The following is a 20,547-nucleotide window of genomic DNA, read 5'->3' on the forward strand; positions in this document are numbered from 1 at the left end:
TTGCCATAGCCTTTAGTAGTGTTTTTCGCTTTCATTGGGGTTGTCCTTATTAATCGATATGAAAAAATACATTCAATCATGGTGATTTTTGTAACGATTATAATGTTGACCTCATTTTCTAAAAACAAAAAAAAAAAAAAAAATCCCTACATATGATCTACTCCCTCCGTTTCTTTTTACTCGCAACAAACTAGTAGTTTAAGGACTCCTAGGCAAAAGATGGTAAGTGTAATTAACAAAAAATAAGGGCATGTGTTTAGAATTAATTCAACTTTTAAAAAAAAATCAATTACAACCTCTTATCACCAGCAGCAGCACCATACCACCACCACCTAGCACCAGACCACCACCACCACCTATCACCACCACGAGTTCGACCCAGCACGAACCCAGAACCACCACCCACAACCCCGAAACCACCGCCTACAACCCCGAAACCACCTCCTACAACCCCGAAACCCACAACCACGAACCCAGAACTACGACCCACCGCATACAACCCCGAAACCCGAAACCCACATCCCACAACCACAAAACCACCGCCTACAACCCCGAAACCCGAAACCCACATCCCACGAACCCAGAACCACCACCCACAACCCCGAAACCACCACCTACAACCCCGAAACCCACAACCCTCGAACCCAGAACCACCACCCACTACCCGCAAACCCCCAAATCCGAAATCCACATCCCACGAACCCAGATCCACCACCTACCACGCCGAAACCCACCACCCACAACCCCAAAACCCATAAAGCCACAACCCACGAACCCTCAATCCCAAAAACCACAACCACGAACTCGAACCCAGGCCAAAACCCCAAAATAAGAAACCCACAACTCTCTATCATCAATTTAAGCTTTAATTGGTCAAATTTAACCATCAAAACTCTAGATCTAAAGTTTTCATGGTTAAATTTGACCATTAAATCTTCAAATTTAAGCTTTATAAACGACAAGAAGAGGAGAGAGAGAGTAAATACGACTTCTAGCGAGTCGGCTAGTCGGCGACAAACAGCAACGGGACACGACAGTGGTTGCGGTGGTGATCAGGGGAGATGAACAAAGAGAGAGACATTTCTGGGTAAATAGAGTGGAGATCCGGTGGTAGAAGTGGTGGTGGTGGTGGTGGTGGTTGCCAATTAAGGTGATGATGAAATTAGATGGAAGGAGAATGATTTTGGTAGAAATGCTTAAGTTAATAAGAAAAAATTAGTAGTTTAATTGGGGTTTTTAGAAAAAAAAAAAGTAAGGGTAATGTTGTAAAATCACACAAAAAAACTTAACATAAAAGGAAATAAATAAGTTTGCTGCAAGTAATGTGTAACGGTCATTTACAGTATTTGTTGCGAGTAAAAAGAAACGGAGGGAGTATATAAGATTCAAACATGCAACCTGAAGCTTTCATATTAAATGTTTATCCAATAAGCTATGACATATTTTATGTTCTCTTTGTCAAACGAAAATTTAAAATACAGTGTAAAAAAGGTTTTTCGTATCGATTCTTGGGTTGTGGTGGCGATTGTAAACGATACGTTTTTCCATAATTTTATAAATGTGCAGAAAAAAAAGTGAATAAATATTAGGAAATTTTTACTTTTGCTACCTGTCAAACAGGTCGATTTAACTTTTGCTACCTATGAAAACTTTTATTTTATTTTACTACCTATCAAATCCCATTTTATAAATTTCGCTACCAGTTAACGAAATCCGTTAATAATTCTGTTAGTGAGATCCAGCCACCCTCATAACCACCTTCCGGCCACCACTCCCTCCTTAGCCACCCCTGCCACCCCCTCCCCTCAACTGCCACCCCCCTCCACCACCCTCATCCATCACTGCCCACCTCAAGCCAGACACCCTCGTCCCTCCACCACCTTCATCCATCACTACCCACCTCAAGCCACCCACCCACCTCAAGCCACCCACCCACCTCCCTCCACCACCCTCATACATCACTGCCCCCCCCCTCGAAAGTACCCACCCACCCACGAAATAGCCCAGAAATGCCCAGCTCACGAACCCACATGCGAGACCACTCCATCGCAACACCATCCCATCGCGACCCAACCCACCCGTACCCACCTACGACACCTCCTATCCACTCGAACCCCCTTAACGAAACCCCTAAATTTTGAAATCAAATTGGGGGGAAAAATTAGGGTTTTTAATTTTTTCGAATAAAACTCATTAATTTCAAAACGAAAACAACAATTAAATACATGATTTTGCAATTCAAATGTAAACAAACAAAAGCCCTAAAACAATTTCGACAATATTGTTCGAATTATGCCCAAATTCGAACAAATTTCGAAGGAGGGAGGTGGGTGGGTGGCTTGAGGTAGGCCAGTAATGGATGAAGGGGGAAAGGGGGGTTGCGTAGGGAAAGGGGGGTGTAGGGGTGGGGGAAAGGGAAAGAGGGGCTACGTAGGGAGGGGGTGGGTTCGCGCGCCGGCCGAAACCCTAGGTGCCGGCCGCCGGGAGGGGGGGAAGGGGTGGCGGTTGAGGGGTGGCAGGGGTGGCTGGTTTTTTTTTTTAATTTTTTAATTTTTAATTTATTATTATTTTTAAAAAAAATAATAAACTTAACGGAACCCTAACAGATTCCGTTAATGGGTAGCAAAATTTAAAAAAAGTGCATATGTTAGGTAGTAAAATAAAATAAAAGTTTTGATGGGTAACAAAATTAAAATCGAGTTGTTTCAAAGGTAGCAGAAGTCAAAAAATCCTAAATATTATTATGTATTTTGTATCGATTTCATATGGGTTTACTATGTTGATTGTAAAATGATACGGGTTCCACTACTATATCACAAACATATGTGCACATTGTAGCGAATGTACAATCACTACGAAAAGGCAATTTTCTTGTAGTTGTACCAAATAATAATTGTATTAGAGTTTTTAATTATTTTTAGTCATTAATAATATTGTCATTTATTCAGTCAAATTAGTAAGTTTTGTATGTAGTTGTAGTAGGTTAATTTCATTTGTCCTCTACCTTATTAAGACGAATTTTGTTACAATTTTTACATAACTCTTGTATTCATACTTATTTATTTCGTATAAGTAGTATTTTTTTTTTGTATTTTGTACTACCTCCGTTAAATGTTAGGAAAAATTGATGAAAATAATCCCAACTTTCACTGGTTCGCCCAAAATAATCCCAACTTTGGATTATTTTTAAATAACCCGAACTTTGGGGGTTATTCGCTTAAAATGGTCCCAACTGGTCACCCAACCTGTTATATCAGGTAATGGGGACACGTGGCATAACATGTTTGGTTGAAAATTTTTTACAAAAAAAAAAGAAAAAAAAACTTTAAAAAAACCCACGACAATCCTCTCTACCACCACCCACCGGCTGCTTCCGAGCCCCAACAACCACCGCCGACACTCCCTCACACCGGCGCCAAGACCCAGACCCTCCTTTCCTCACACCGACGCCGACACTTCCCTCCTCTTCCCCCTAAATCACCTAACCTCCACCGCAAAACCCCCATTATCAACACCATGATACCCTTAAAAACCCAGCCCCACCGCTAAATCCCCCTAAACGGCCCTCTCCCACCCTCAAAATCTTAGCGATTAGGGTTCTGAGGGTGGCAGAAGGCCGATTGGGGATTTGTATGGTGGGGGTGAGTTTTTCATATGGTTTTCGGGTGAATGGAATGAGGCTTTGTGGTGGGGGTTTTGGTGGTTAGGGGGAGGCAGCAAAGCCGGAGCCGGCACTAGCACGGGGTAGGGGGGTTTGGGTGCTGCGGTTAGAGGCAAGGGCTACCTGGCTGTGCTCAACGGTGGCTGTCGGAAATGTAGTGGTGATTTTAACAGGTTTTTTTTTTAATTATTTTTTCTTTTATTTTTTTTTAATTTTAATCTATCACATAGTGACATGTGTCATATAAACCCAAAAAAAAAAAAATTATCTCTTTAACAGGTTACCGGACACTTGGGATCATTTAAAGCAAATAACTCTTAAAGTTCGGATTATTTAAAAATAATTCAAAGTTGGGATTATTTTGAGCGAATCGGTGAAAGTTGGGATTATTTTCATCAATTTATGTGAAACTTTGGGGTATTATTTGTGAGATATAAAATATTCTAAAGTAGCACATAACATTAAACGGAAGTAGTATATTTTAGCTCCCATTTGCTCCTATAAATATCACCCGCCCTTTACAAAGGAAAACAAAGAAAAAAAAAACCTTTGAGAACTGCAAAAAAAAAGGTCTAAACTATTTCGGCACTTTATTAGATATAAAAAAAATAATCTAAAAAAAACAATTTTTTCAGTAAAAAAATATAAATATAACAAAAATAATAATACAATAGAAGGACTTTGCCTCAACTTATATCGGTTATATTTGACACTACTTTTACTAATTCCTCAAGATAACTACTCAAAGTCAGAGGTAATATTTTTTTTCTTTTCATTTGTGATTTCCAATTATTTTCATATACATTTACTTTCTTTTCTACTTTTATGTGTTCCATAACCTCCTAGGGCACTATACATGCCGGTTTCCTAATTTGGAAACTAAGTAGATAGAGTTTGATTGACCACGAGTGAGTTTGAGAGTGAGCATTCATGGTTTGTTTGTTTGTTCCTCTTGCATGTGTCATCATTATTTAGAACACGAAATTGAAGCAATAATAATTGTGCAAAATGCATAAGAAAGCTCTAAAGAATGAATGAAGGAATTTTAGCAAAGTACCATTTTGACCACTTTATTTTTTAGTTATGTAAAACAATAGCGGATCCAGGATTCCAAAGCAGGGATAGCATTACACGAGTAAATGATAGGGAAAAAAAACTATACAACTACTACTTTGAGACTAAAAAAGGAAGCTAAATTTAAGCTGGAAATAACACAACAAGTTAAATTTTTTGCATAATCTAATATATATATATATATATATATATATATATATATATATATATATATATATATATATATATATATATATATATATATATATATAAAGATGAGTTTTTCCCAGAGATTTTCGAGAGCCACGTAGGATTTTGTTATTTTAAAAAAAATAGAGCGCCACATATTTATGTGTGCCACATAGGATGAAATAAAAACAATAAAATGAAAAATTAAATTTATCATACTAATCTAATGATTTATCTAATTATTTCAAATAAAATATGTTAGTCCTTTAAAAATTTATTAATTCTACCCTATCATTATCTTTCTACCGTTCAAAGAGCTTTTCAAAAAAAATGAAAAATTAAAATTATCATACTAATCTAATGATATTTAAAAAAAAAACATAATTACAAAAAATCATAATATATGATTATTGTTATCCCAAATATCCAAAATCACGTAAATGTAGTATGTATAAAAACAAAAAATAAATAAATAAAATTATTCATATAAATAACAACTAAAAAATGATAAAATTTTATATTAACAAGATAAATTACCATGGCATATTCATGTGATTGGTGTCGTTAATAAAAACAACATCGATATGGTTAGCAATTAAAAAGGATTTTATAAATAATGATAAAATTTATGTAGAGAAGATATGATGTATTGTATTTCCTTATAAATAGGCTTTAATTTAATTCACAATACATAGAAAAATATTAATTATTTCTTTTCATAGTCGGAGATCCCAAGATTCATGGCTACATAAAGTGAAATTTATAATACCTTCGAGGATGCAATGGTAAACAAATATATAACTAAGGTTGGAGATAGAAAAAAATTAATCTTGTCACCGTCATTGATCGGAGGTACAAGAAATATGTACCCGAATTATAAAGAAACGATATACTCTACACACTACATATTTAGGGCTGAAAAAGGGAATAGGACAATCCTGTCAGCGTCATTCACAGGAGACACACGATACATAAATCAGAACTACAAAAAAAGAATAGAGTACTCTGCATAGATGGGTAGAAGATAGAATTCTATTTGAAGCACACATTGTTTTTTTTTTTTAATTTATAATTTTTGTTGATATCATAATAATAATAATAATAATAATAATAATAATAATAATAAAAATGTCTTTTAGTTTATGATTTATCAATTTTTAATAATTATTATTATATAATAAGACACAAATCTAAAATAATATTAAAAATAAAGTCGTGCAACGCACGGGCTTCACACCTAGTGTAATGGAATTTTGTATAAAAAGTTACCATCATAATTTTAAATATCTACGGATTTAGCACCGAGTTATTATTACGGATAAAATTATGTACAAAATATATCAAAATACTTCATATTACAATCAAATAATATAAGTCACATTAATAAGAAATTACTAATTTTCTTCACGGACAAATTTTATTCCATACCATTGATTGTTCTTACCCAATTTTTTATGAGAGTTATCGAAATTATTTGATTTGTACATAAATGTAAAAAAAAGTGACTTTTTCAACAAAAAATTAAAATAAACAGAGACATAGAAATGAACCGGAAAAAATGGGGGGAGGGGGGAGATTTGAACCTTGGACCCCCCCAACTACACTAGAAAGTATTATTCACCTACTTAGTAACCGCTGAAACACCTTCAATTATCTTATTAGGTTTGTAATATTTAATCTTTATACCTTAATTAACAGGAGGCCATTTTGTAAATAGTTTTTTTTTCGAGGGTAGCACGTGCCCCCGAGTTACTACGTGGATCAGGGCCTTCAGGGGCGAAGCCAAGATTTTCAAATCTCGGGGGGTCGGACTTATTAGAAAACAAATTGATTAAATAGGTAAAACATTATAAATATGAGTATATGACGTACTAAATTCAACAAATATATAACAACATTGGTGAGATTCTACTCAACAAAAACCTACAATTTAAATCAAATTGAACAACGACAATGGAACTTTTAGAGACGGAGGGAGTAATTAAACACCTTAAGAGAATCAAACCATCGAATAGCCGAAAGAGACTAAACGGAGTCAGACTTAAAGGGGAAGCAGTGGAAATGGTGCCATTTAGTGGCGTCAAACCCTCTTTGTTTGGCTTTGGTGACAACACCCAACCTCAATGCATTAGCAACAATTTTGTCAAGCGGAGCGATTTGATTTTGCGTACTCGGCGACAAAGGAGGACGCCATTGGAGGCCGAGCTTGGAGGTGGAGGTGGAGGAAGGAGGGTTTAGAGGTAGGGTTTTTGAAAAGGAGATGAGGGGGAGAAGATAATAGAGGAGAGAGAAGTAGATGGCGAGGAGAGAGAAAGGTTAAGGTAGTAGTGATGGTGGTGGAGACGGCGACGATGAGCATTCAGGGTCCTGGGTTTGTGGAATTTGGGTCTGGGGGTTTTAGTAACCCGCCAAAGTTTTGACTATTACGGAAAACAGTATGAGTACTTTACGATGTTACTCCCTCCGTTTTTTTAAGTATCCCATTTGGGGATTTTGACACTATTCATTAAATATAGATTAATGTTTGTGAATTATACATAAGAAAAAATTAAATTTTGTGGGTAATGGTTGGAATCGTGTCAATGAATGGATTATTAAATATTCAATTGTTATAATTTATAGTTAATAATAATTTTTTTTTTTTTTTGAAAAAAGGTAAAAATATTAATATTTAACTTCAAAAACGAGAATCGTACACCAAAGGGCAGAATAGCCCCGATGAATCAAGCTACAACAAAACCATCCTATAAAAAGCAAGAAAACTAAGTAGACAAAACAAACTATCTGGCTACCTAACAGGTTCTTGAACCACTCCTGATTTCTTCTGCTGGTCTTAATCGACATTGCAAAAGATATTCTGTGAAAGAGCTCAGACCAAAGGTTCGGAATCACCTTCTCTGGTTGCATAATGAATCTATCCCATATGGCTTTATTTATCTGTTTCCTAATCACATAGAGTAAACCAGCATAACAACTATACACTACCTGTCTTTGAAATCTGCCTTTGATAACTCTCATCTTGTCATTATAGTATTCAATGTTCTAAGGCTCTAGCTTTATATTCATATTTCTTTGCACCAAATTAATACATTTGCTGTTGTAAACACGTTTGAAGAATAAATGATCTATGGTTTCTTCACCATTCTCACAAAGAGGGCAGGAGGCATCAATGATCAGGTTAGAAATACAGGAAAATATATTATTATGAGGATTCCTAACAGATCACCTCTATCTTAGAAAGATGAGCATTAACTCGAATCCTTCTCCACCTAATCATCCATCATACAAACTTATGCTTAGGAATGTTCAACCTATTCCAAACCCAATCACTCCACTCAACCTTACTGTGTTGAGTGTTCAGCTAATTATAACCATTTGCTATGTTGTATCCTTTTGGATTATCATTCCAGAAATTTTTGCATAATTAAGGATATTATTGATTAAAATTTTGCATCGATATGCGTGGAATGTCACTAGGGGACATTTAAAAAAACGAAGGGAGTACTTATCTAAAGTCTAAACCAATGCTCCATTAAACAGTTCACTGCGTGATGTTAAATCTGAAGTTTGAACGAATTAAGAATACTATAAAATCTTGTTGCCAAACTTTCTCATGCAAGAGTAACTCAAGCCCTTATGCTCGATTACACCTTTTACAACATGATTAAATATATCGAGCAAAACTGTTCATGTAGAGGGAATATAAAATAACACATAATCTAGTAGTTCCACCTTTCACACTTGTAATTCCAGTAGATTATCATCACCATACAAATCATTAATAATACCAAAAGTTAATCATGCACTTAAAGTTTGGCGTAAAGTAAAAATTTGACAATCTTTCTAATCCATTTATACTACGGATAACATACCCAAACCAGAGCGAAGAAAAGTTATGGCGACGACAATATCTTAGCTCCCAGGTAAGTCTTAACGGGGTTTGTCTTGCAAGTTTCCGTCCAAATGTTCGCAGCGGCAATGCTCTCCTTTACATAGGTTATATTACCAAAGCTTGTAATATATTTGTCGTGTATGCTTTGTATTTTAGTTCCTTTCTGTTAGCCTAGGTTGTAATTTGCTCTTTATTTATATAATTCTCTTTGTCAAAAAAAATAAAATTATATTACGGATATGACACATATGCCGTTGTTGATTTCCGTGATAAAATAAGTTTTGTTTATCACGGTAATAAACATGGATTTTCTCATGCTCTTATTAGCGGTTCTTTAAGAGCATTGCCACTAATGGGCATTTTTTTGGTTGCCCAATCTCTCTCTAACCACTTTCTCACTCCTCCTCCCCATGGGCATTTTCTTGGTCATTTTTTTTCTACACTAATGGTCAAAAATTATAATCCCCACCATTCTCTCTCCTATTTTTAACCCTATACCCCACCAATATTTATCTTTCCTACACATCATTAAATTTGTAATTTAGTATTTCTTAATTTTATTGTTAACTAAATTTTTTTATTGATTAAATTATTTATGAGTACAATATTAATTATTTTTATAATTATTTTATGCGAAATTTCATTTTTATTAGTACAACATTAACGATTACAACATTGGAACATAATGATCGTACACCTATCATACAAACCAAATAAATTAACGATTACAAAACTATTTATTCATTTGTACGACCGTATTTTTGCCAAATATGCTCAACTAAATCATCTTTCAAAGAAAAATGGGTTTGGCTATCACGCAGGGTAATTCTTCTTTGAATATACGCGTCAAAATTAACGTTTGGTGGTCAGCCAACGTCAAATTCGAAAGGCTCGTTGTTATTCACTGTGGCACTTGTACTCGGACCGGACCTTGCTCTATGAAGCTGAGGGAGATCTTCTTCATAATACCTTCTCAAAACTTCGACACGAGTGTAATTGTGTCGTTCATCCTCGACAATCATGTTGTGCATAATGATACAAGCTTTCATTATGTCGCTCAAAATGTCTTCGTCGAAAGCAAGTGAGGGTTGTCGTAATATGGCAAACCTAGCCCGTAGAACTCCAAACGCACATTCAACGTCTTTCAGAGCTGCAGCTTGTTTATCTGCAAATAACTTGTCCTTCTGGAGTTGAGGATATGTGATACCTTGTATAAATGTTGCCCAGTTCGGATATATACCATCTGTTAAGTAGTATCCCATGTTGTACTCATGGCCGTTTACCATAAAACTAATTTGTGGTGCCCGACCTTTCAAAACATCGTCAAACACCGGAGAGCGGTATAGGACGTTAAGATCATTACAAGAGCCGAGTATTCCAAAAAATGCATGCCAAATCCATAAATCTTGATCCGCAATAGCTTCCAGGATAAGGGTTGCGTTCTTGCTACGACCTGCGTATTGTGCTTTCCAAGCCATAGGACAGTTCTTCCACTCCCAGTGCATGCAGTCGATGCTACCGATTATGCCCGGGAATCCACGCATTTCATTTTGGTGAAGGATTCTCCTTAAATCTTCATCTGTTGGACTTCTTAAGTACTCGGCCTCAATATGCTTGATCACCCCTTGAGTAAAATGTTGCATTGATTTTCTAGATGTTGTTTGACCCATGTGTATGTATTCATCTACGGCATCCGGAGCAACACCGTACGCTAACATTCTTATTGCAGCGGTGCATTTCTGCAGAGGTGATAAGCCAAGCCTACCAGCTGCATTCCTACGCTGCTGGAAGAATGGATCGCCCTTAACCACTTTATTCATAATCCGACAGAATAAAGGTTTGTGCATTCAAAATTGACGACGGAACTGATTTTCGGAATACACAGAATTTATTGCGAAGTAATCATTGTACAATTGCAAATGCCCTTTCTCCCTTTCTCTATCTCCCCTACGCTGCGGGACAGTTTCATCTTCATTTACAATTTCGATCTCGGATGGAGGTGGTTGAGGAAGCATTATGTTAGGTAAGTGATTTGTGACAAATTCGTCAACTAGATTATCAAATTCCGCATATTGATCTGAATCAGAAGAATTTGAGCTTGAGGTTGAGCTTATGGAAAACATTTTCTGTGTTTGGTTTTTGAATGTTTTGGTGTTGTGGATCAATTTATGGATTTCACACCTTTAAATAGGAAAGCTTTTCAGTGCATGTCCTTCAGCTGAGTGTGAAAAGACTACTCAATGTATAGTAAAAACAAAATACATGACTACTCAATTCTTAATAATCAATACCAATGCTTGTCATACGGTTCAAGTTATGTATGAAATGACTACTCAATGCTTGTATAAAACAAAAACTACAATTGGACTTGACTACTTTTTGGGATTTGACAGTTCAATGGTTGATAAAACCAACCACTTGACTCATAATTGTATAAGACAAATCTACACACACTAGCTAGTACTTGACTCATAATTGAACAAAATATATGAAAATGTAATATAAATTGATTAATTTTTTGATAAAATTAATAATAAAAATTAATTCATTGCAACATAATAAACAAAATACCTTTTATTTCATTGCAACATAACTTGAAATCATAATGCATAATAAACTACTCTACTTTCCACCATACACTTCTTGAATTAGTTCCTCCTTCCACGCTTCTTCAGCTGGTGTAAGTGGCGTCATTTTTGACATAATGGCTTGCAACATATCAAATTTCATCTTCTTCTCTTATAATTCGACCTGTTTGTTTTTCCTCTTTTCCTTTTCCCTTTCAAGGTCCAACCTTTGTTGCCGTAAATTTGCCTCAAAGCTTCTAACTTCAGTACAAGCCTTTATTTGTTCACCAATACTTAAAATTGCACTATCATGAGCAGTAGCTTTTCCCTTACGCTTAGCCTTTGCTTTTTTTACCCCGTCGGGTCTGGGTATACCTCCTGATGAAAACCCACCAACGGGAACATCTCCTTCAGCTTCACTGTCAGTTCTCGATCTCTTTCCACTTCCACTGCTATCCTCGGTGTCCCCTTCTGAACGCAGTTGAGAATCCTGTCGTTCCTTTAGTGACAATGCCCATCTAATCTTCGGCCTCCAGTTTGGGTCATTCTTTATCATTTCCCAAGCGTGGGGAAAAACAAAATTGTGTGGTGGTTTGGATGATATATGGAACAACTTCGAGGCCTTTTGAATTCGATTAACTTCGTTGAATCCACTTCCAGTTAACAGACCCGCTTCATCATAACAACTTGTCCATAACAGTACATCTGCCGCCATCCTTCTCCAACGGTTCTCCAAACTCTTTGCATTTCTGGGTGGTAGTATTTCTGGCTGCCTAGCTTGAACCATGTCGTACGCCACAGATATTTGTCGCCAAAGTTCAGCTGCTTTCATGCCCGTACCCACTATTGCATTTCCACTGTATTTTAAACATAGCCCAATAAGAGCTTCATCTTCTGCGACTGACCAAATACGACTAGCTTTAGCGACTCGTTGGTTGGAACCCACCGACATTCTTTGAGTCGACGGAGGGTATTGAGGTGTCTCAGGCACATTTTCTTCTTGGCTATCATCGTACTGAGAGTTACTTCCTTGGTATACAGGAGGTGATTGCTCGTAATCAGTGTTTTCAGTTGGAATTTGTGGAGGTATTTGTTGTTGTGGAGGTATTTGTTGTTGTGGAGGATTTTGCAGAGAGGTGTTGCTCATTCTTTGTAGGAAAAGTTGAAATTGAGGTTGATTCATGAAATTCTCATCTAAATCATTACTATTTTGAGAAAGTAGTGAGTAAAAGGGGTTATTGGGATCCATATCTATTTTTTTTATTAATTTCAAAAACTCACACATAATAACAATAATAATAATAATAACACAAATAAAAGCACAAAATAACGGTTACAAAAATATAACCGTTGCAATAATCAGGAATTTCCTGATTGGTCCAAGCTCCCTGACAGGACACCTGATTGGGCGTGCTGACGCGCCTGTCAGGGGTGCATTTAGTATTTTTTTTGCTTTTCCTTTCCTCAAAACGTTGCGTTTTGAGTTGAAGCGCAGCACACGCTTCCTCAAAACGCTGTGTTTTGAGGCGTGGTGAGCAAAAAAAAAACGCTATTGCCAGCGTCGCACGTGGGGCCCACTCATTATTGGTCTGATTTTAATTTTGCCCAAACTTTGATCAAAAAATGTTTTGCCCATGGGCATTTTTTATTTAGCCCATTGATGGGGACTTTTATTTCTGGATTAAAACCCAAAAACTCCCCATGGGCATTTTTCTCCCCATTGGTGAGAGTGCTCTTAGGTTAATTATTAATGAAAGCAAAAATGAACATATCTCATCTGATATTCTGATCACACGTGACACGCCCGTGTGCCCTAACTGCCTGGTACACTTTTTGAGTTTCTTGTAGCACAAACAGTTCATTTGCTCAAACACAACACCATCAAAGACCAACTTCAAAATTTCTCACTAAAAATGCAAAGGGGAAACTATAATCCTCACACAAATCCCTTCCAAACCCACAAAATTCATCAAATTTCCCCTCAAATTCCTCGAAATCCACCAAATGACAACCCCTGTAATCCTCCATTAAACCACCCAATTCACCATCTTCCTCCTCCTCAATACCCCTTTTCACCAGAATATGAAAGAATTTTAAGGGATGAAGTTATTTACCTTCATTCTTTATGGCATAGAGGTCCACCTTCTTCAACCTTAAACCCTAATTCTCAAACACCCCATTATCTTAAACCCTCAATTCCATCAATTTTCAAGAAAACCCAGAAAACTTCAAAATCCCTTGAACCCCATCTCATTTTTGATAAAGAATGGCCTGTTGAATCAATACCCAAATGCCCATCTTCTTCTGCGTCGATTTGGCCTAAGTTTAAGCCCCAATCGGCCCCGGCTTCTCGGCCTGCGACGTCCGAGGAGAAGGAGAGGGTGTTAAGTTTGAAGATTCATCTTAAGGGTTTGGATTGTTGTTCTGAATTGTTTGATAGTGATAATGATGATGATGATGAGGAAGATGATGGTGATGATGTTGAGGAATTCGAGTATTTTATGAAAGTTTTTGAAGAACAAGAGGAATTGAGGGGTTATTATAAGAAGAATTGTGAGAATGGGGAGTTTTACTGTTTAGTTTGTGGGGCTTTAGCTGGTAAACTTTCTAGGAAGTATAAGAATTGTGTTGCTGTTGTTCAGCATTCTGTAACTATTTCAAGTACCAAGAAGAGGAAGGCTCATAGAGCTTTTGGGCATGTCATTTGTAAGATTCTTGGATGGGATGTTCATCGGCTTCCGTCGTTACCGTCTAAGGATGGGGGTGCTGGTAGTCAGTCCTTGGAGAAATCCTGTGTATTTCCGGTGAGCTTTTTATTGTAAAGCTATTTAAAGTGGTTATTTATATATATTGAATAAGTATGGTTAGTTTGGATGGTTATTTAAAGTATGGTTATTTATATACGTAGTATATTGAATAAGTATGCTTAGTTTGGAGCATAATGTAAAGTGTAGGATTATTATTATTATTATTATTATTATTATTATTATTATTATTATTATTATTATTATTATTATTATTATTATTATTATTATTATTATTATTATTATTATTATTATTTTGAAAGAGTAAAATGTAGGATTATTGTATGATGGAAAATTATATTCTTCTGCTTTAACATATGTTGCTGTCCTTTTGGGTGTTGAGGGATGTGGGAAGGAACTGAATTTGATAGACATAGATTAGTGTAGCATTTCGTCAAATAATAATTCTTAAAAAAAAAGATTAGTGTAGCATAAATGATTAATTATTAGCCTCTATGATCTACTAGAGTATTTTTGTATTTTTTGAAAATATTCTGAGTTATGCGTCTACAGTTGCACATTGTACAAGGGAAGTACTTAAGTGTGTTGTGAGTTCTGCAAAGAGATTTTGTGTGTGTGTTTTCTGTGCTTCTATTTCCTTGGTCATGGGTGTTTAGTGCTTTACTGAAGTTCAACAGTTGCAGTACTTAACTGTTGCTTAGTGTTTAATTATTGATTAGTTTGTTAGGTTGCTTTTGATGTTGTGGGTGTTTAATGATCTTATAAGAATTTGGCTAATATCTACTTACTTGATCCTAGCCAGGACGCTATCTTATTGTCAGTTACCATGTATCCATAGATAAGTTTGGTCAAGCTATATAACATCCTAGGTTCATATGCTGTAAACTTCCAGAATTTCATGAGTCATGATTCTATGAGAAATGGAATTATTGGCTTTTATAATTTTCTGTCAGTGCTAAGCCACACATATTCACCGAAGATTTGTTATTACCTCTAAATACTGGGCAGATACCTTTCTAACTGATGAGTGATGAACATGTAAGAGGGAAATTATGAGAAACTGTATCAATGATCCAGTGCTGGCTGCTAGTGCTATATAACTGTCTTTGGTGACTGGTGACAAGTGTAACTGTGAAGTACAACTGAGGTATTTTTATTGATATTTCTCAAAAAAAAAAAAAAAACAAAAAAAAAAGGTATCTTTATTGATAGACTAGAAGCTACAAAAATAATCTTGTAGTAATTAGTCGTAGCAGGCATAATAACTGTGAAAGGAAGAATTTAATTTTGAGATATTATCTATGCCCAGAAAAAAAGGAATATACAACTTGATTCTGGACTCTGTAATTTTCAATTGATTCCTTCTTTCTTTTCTTTTCACTTTACCTAAATATCAAACAATGACCTCTTTGCATTACGAAGAGACTACAATCTAATATATATATATAAAGGGGAGTTTTTCCCGAGTTTTTAGAGAGCCACGTAGGATTTAATTTTTTTAGCGCGCCATGTAGGATTATAAATATAAGTGGTAGCCAATTAAATAAGAGATTATTAATTTCTTTTACAATTAAAGAATTCAAATGCCACGTAAGCAAAATTGGCGAATGAGATTTTAAAATTTAAATTAATTAAATACAAAATATTATCTTTTAAGATTAGGAATTTTTATCTAATATTTTAAAACTAATATAATAACAATTTTAATCACATAAATATGAAAAATATTTTTTGATAAAAAATACTAACAAACCGTGCATCGCACGGGCTTCATCTAGTGACTGTAAGAAAATTAAGTCTGACTTAGCTCCAAAATCTGGTCTATTATCATCAAGCTTAAAAAAACAGTGTGTGAATTACCGGTATCCCTTCGGTGTATTCATGCTTGGGTGTAAGAGCCGAATTGGCTATTTCCTATAGGGTATATCAGTGATTGATTTACCAAGTGTGTTATTTACTACTAGTAAAAATTATCTTTTAAATTTAGCTTAGTTTTGTTCCATACTAATAACATCACTTAAGTAAATAATTCGTCCTTGCAACCAAGCTTCTTGGCAATAGGATTTAGGTAAGTGAGCGGAGAGGGTAAATGGGTAAAGTAATCAAGACAACTTATTACCCTAATAACACAACCCATTTCTCTTACATTAAATTTCTAATTACCCATTTTGTTTCCTTTCTTCAGAAATGAGGGTAGTAATAAGTTTCACTTTAGCAAAAAAGTAAATTGAAAAAATAGCCTTATATAACATTGAACAACCTAAAATTTTGGGAAAAGCTCTTCAAACTTAGTGCATTGAGATATTGAGTCAAAAGTAGCAAGTGATAGACTGATAGTAATTGATAGGAGAAGGGATTTAAAGAATACGGTGAAGAATTCAAATCACCATGTGTATTTTGGCTAAGATGCTTCCATTGTTATATTGTACTTTATGCAATCAGAAATTTGTATTACTAGCACCTTGTTATTCTATATTAACTAAAGGTGATCACAGATTGGGCTGGGTTTTGTTAAAAAAAAAAAAAGAGGTGACCCATTTTGGGGACAAGTTTTTGGCCTGGGCCAAGCCAAAAAACCATGCCCAAACCCGCTAGTTCGGGCCAAACTCATGTCTAATTTTAACTAAAAAACATAAAATAAAAATAAAAAATCTCCGGGTCCCAAAAAAATTGCCCAAACCCCTATCAAGAGGTAAGGATTGTCATCTCACAACCATGAATCGTGAGATCAATTCTAACCCCGGCTGGGTACTTTGTGAGAGGCTCCGGTTTGGTAGGGTTTCTTTTTCTTACCTAAAAATTCATATGAACCCTAGAAATAATTGAATTTGCTCGAACAAGAATTTCATCTTGGGTGGGGGAGAGACAGAGACAGAAAGACTAACATGCAAAAACTAAAAAGCTGGAAAGATTCTACAGAAACCTAGAGTTTTGTCTTATTCCTGAATCAAGATGTCAAAAGATTATAGGTCTTGTCCTAAATTTATGAGGCTAATAGTTAGTATTTTATAACATTGAAGGCATTATCAGTGCAATATATTTTCCAATAAAACTCTAGGCCTCATATCTAGCCACATGTCTACTGCTCAAGTTTTCTACAATATCGCGTACATAATGAAATAGGTCACTGGAATCTGTATAGACAGACTAATCTTGGTTGAAACTCTTTCACTACTCAATATTTTAACCTGTGAAGGTTGATTAAATACCGTGAGTTGATGTGTGCAGTGTGATAAATTTGGTTGAATGTATATTGTAGGGTGACAACCATGCTGATGGTTCGAAGGACAGTCCTGCCGCTGTTGAAAGGGAAGGAGACTTTGCAAATGTCAGCAACAGTTATGCAGGCCCAGGAGATAAACCTGATGCTGTTGAGATGCAAAATAATAGCGCTACAGATACAGGATATGTAGCTAGTGAACTGGTTCAATGTGTAGTAAGTTACAATCTCAGTCAATAGATAGACTTGTAGCATGTATAAGTTATTAAGCATATTTTGTATGGCCTTTCTTTGTTTTTATTAGTTGCAAGACTTGCAACATGTCAATTTTTTACGCTTGCCAGTGCATAATTCTGATCATTAATATCTTTAATCATCAACATTGTTGTGCTTTCTGAATTTCTTAAGAGTTCTGCAAATTATATATATTTGAGTTGACCGATTAGTTGACCTTTCACATTTGAATTAATGCTGGTGATCATTTTTCTCTTGTTTTTCTTATCCGTGGCTGCCTGTAGGGGTTATTAATTTCATATCATGCACTTGTGTTCTATTGCAATTAAATTGATTTGTTTCTATGCATATAACAGAGTGAGAGTAAGGTCAATGCTGATGGATGTGAGGCAGATGTGCATGGAAGTTTGAATAAGGAAGATTGTAATTCTGAGAATGTTCAATTGGAGCAAACAACTACTCTTGATTCAGCTCAGAAGATTGAAAATATAATGAGAGGAGGCTCTGCTTTTGGCGTCGAATCAGTTAATTGCGAGGTGAGTTGAATACTTGGCTTTTATGTAGTATGACTGTATGAGTTATAAATAGAAACTGACAGTTCATTTCCTCTCTACTCTCGTAAATTGAAGTTATCATCAATGGGAGATGCTGTGAAGTAGTGATTGGATAGTTTGCCTAAAGGGTTTCTGATTCAGGATCATCTGTGTAGCCAATTATAACGTAAGCTTCTCACTTGCTCAATATTCATAACGTCTTATCTTCTCATTCTACTAGTACTACTGTAGTACTACATATATTTGTTATTGAAGTGCTTTCTTAAATGATGATATTTTTTGTTAAAAAGTATGATTCGGTACCCTCTCTAGGATGAGGAAAGGTCAACTGATGTTTGATTAATTTCTCTTTTGCATATTGCTGTGTAATTAATAGCAAAATTGGCATCGGCTTAGCATTAGTAGATTGAAAATTTTTGAACTAGTAGAACAGACTTTTGTTCTAGATCTCTTGAAATTTTTTACATTGGGCTATGTTTAAGTGTGAATCATCTGGTACTCTGGCCTTAAACTTGATAGGATTATGTCAGTCACATGTAATTGCATCTTTGTTTTTGTGCCCAGCCTCTTCTTCGTTTACCTTAGGTTGTGGTAACAACAGAGTTTCATACCCTGCAAATTCATATTACCTATGGCACTCCTTAAGTCCTTAACTCTAAAAATCTTTGTAGTGCTTCTTCAGCATATTGTGAAGTTACTCTAGAAGTCTAGATAGGGGACTCTGTTAAAACTTTGGCAAATGTCATTATCCATTCTCACATTATTTTGCTGCACATCATCATGGTCCGGCATTATAGGGCGATAGAATATAGTGTGTTTGAGCGGTAGATGGCATCTGACCTTGTTTTGATTGGTCTGTATGTCTGCCTGCATACCTATAATTTTCACTATCATATCTAATGTGATGACCACTGTCACATTTCTTTCTGTTTGTAGGCCTTGTAAATATTGAATGAAGATCGCCTTGTGTTTGAGCAAGCCTCCTAACAGAAGATTAGAACAGAAATGTTTCAGATACTCCTTTCTAATTGAGTTGTAAGAAAGGCATGGGAAAACTAAAGAGTTTGTGTTTGATGTAGGTATTTCCTACTGTAATATGCTTATATACACTAGTTAGTTAGTATCTTGTACATTGTCACAAATTCATTGTATGTGATTTGTGGGTGTACTAGTGAAACGGAGTCAGATCAGTCTAATTGTTGGGGGGGAAATCAGCTACTCTCTTGTATGCTAATAGCCTCAGCTATGCTTGCATTTTACATTGTGACTACAGCCATATGGCTTATTTAGCTATCTGCTAGCAATGCGATCAAAAGTCATCAATCTGAGTATATCAAATTTCCAGCTTAATGGTAACTTGTCGAACCAATACAGCAAATGTAGAATTTCTTATATATACTTCTGTAGTTTTCTCAATCAAGTGTTTAACCCATAACATTTCTGTTTAACCAGTGGTGAAGTTCTGTGATGGATCATAGTATTGGCGAGTTTAAGGATCCTGCTTCTGATGTTCTGTATCAGTGTATTGACTGTGGATGCATTCAATCTCTTTGCCTGTGGAGAAGAGCGAATTATTATGAAAACGGGCTGCATAAACCAATTGTTAATGTCTTCCATTTTGTTTACAAAGCTTCTGAATCATTTTTTTTTTTTTTTTTCTTTGGGTGCGTGACTAGTTCAGGTGAAAATTCATTGATATAGTGAGATAGCTTGACTTCAGTTTTCAGTAATGGAACCTTGTTGGAGCTAATGCCTTTGTGCATGGTTAAAGGTGTAAACTGTAAACCACTCAACCAGAACCTGCATCGCCAGCTGCAGCACCTCTTTAATAACAATCGTCTTAATCAATTGCGTTTAGCGCCGTATGAGGTACATACACAGATACACTGACATTGTTGATTCCAGGTCCAGAAATTGTTTCTGAAGTCAGAACTTGTGGCTGAGGTTCCGTAGCAAGCTACCAGAGTTATTCGAAGATCGTTAGGTGTCCGGCTTGTATATAGCAGAAGTCCATTAAAATCATCAGGGACCAGTAAGATTGTTGATTTCTTGCTAATTTTACATTTTGATACCAATTTAATATGGATCATACAATTCAACGGATAATTAGAGGACAACAATACTTAATCTTTCAAACACTAAATGGAATTATCTCATTTAGTGATTTAGGTTAAAGCATAAAAGCTCAACTCATATTTTCATATTCTTAATCTTTGCATGATAAAAGAATGTAGAATTTTTTTACATGGGATTATTCAATAAACAAAAAACCTAAAAGATATATCTAAAACACATTCAAATCATAATGAAGTAAAATAAATAATTTAAACACTCCTTATATCATTAAATGATATATATATATATATATATATATATATATATATATATATATATATATATATATATTTGAAA

The 20,547-nt window shown here is 35.5% G+C and overlaps 3 protein-coding genes across 3 annotated transcripts; 1 reads left to right on the top strand and 2 right to left on the bottom strand.

Annotated features, from left to right (window-relative positions):
- Nucleotides 1–9,661: 9,661 nt before the first annotated feature.
- LOC110690218 lies at nt 9,662–10,615 on the bottom strand. Its single transcript, XM_021867049.1, has one exon. The coding sequence runs from the start codon at nt 10,613–10,615 to the stop codon at nt 9,662–9,664; it is 954 nt and encodes a 317-aa protein (XP_021722741.1).
- A 919-nt stretch (nt 10,616–11,534) lies between these two features.
- Nucleotides 11,535–12,611, bottom strand: LOC110690219 (glutathione S-transferase T3-like). The gene has a single exon (XM_021867050.1). The coding sequence runs from the start codon at nt 12,609–12,611 to the stop codon at nt 11,535–11,537; it is 1,077 nt and encodes a 358-aa protein (XP_021722742.1).
- A 595-nt stretch (nt 12,612–13,206) lies between these two features.
- LOC110690230 lies at nt 13,207–19,485 on the top strand. Its single transcript, XM_021867063.1, has 5 exons — nt 13,207–14,166; nt 17,387–17,563; nt 17,938–18,117; nt 18,211–18,301; nt 19,072–19,485. The coding sequence occupies exons 1-4, from the start codon at nt 13,276–13,278 to the stop codon at nt 18,238–18,240; spliced, it is 1,278 nt and encodes a 425-aa protein (XP_021722755.1). The 5' UTR covers nt 13,207–13,275; the 3' UTR covers nt 18,241–18,301; nt 19,072–19,485.
- Nucleotides 19,486–20,547: the final 1,062 nt, after the last annotated feature.

This window comes from Chenopodium quinoa, unplaced genomic scaffold (genome assembly GCF_001683475.1).
Source record: "Chenopodium quinoa cultivar QQ74 unplaced genomic scaffold, ASM168347v1, whole genome shotgun sequence".
NCBI classification, from domain to species: domain Eukaryota; kingdom Viridiplantae; phylum Streptophyta; class Magnoliopsida; order Caryophyllales; family Amaranthaceae; genus Chenopodium; species Chenopodium quinoa.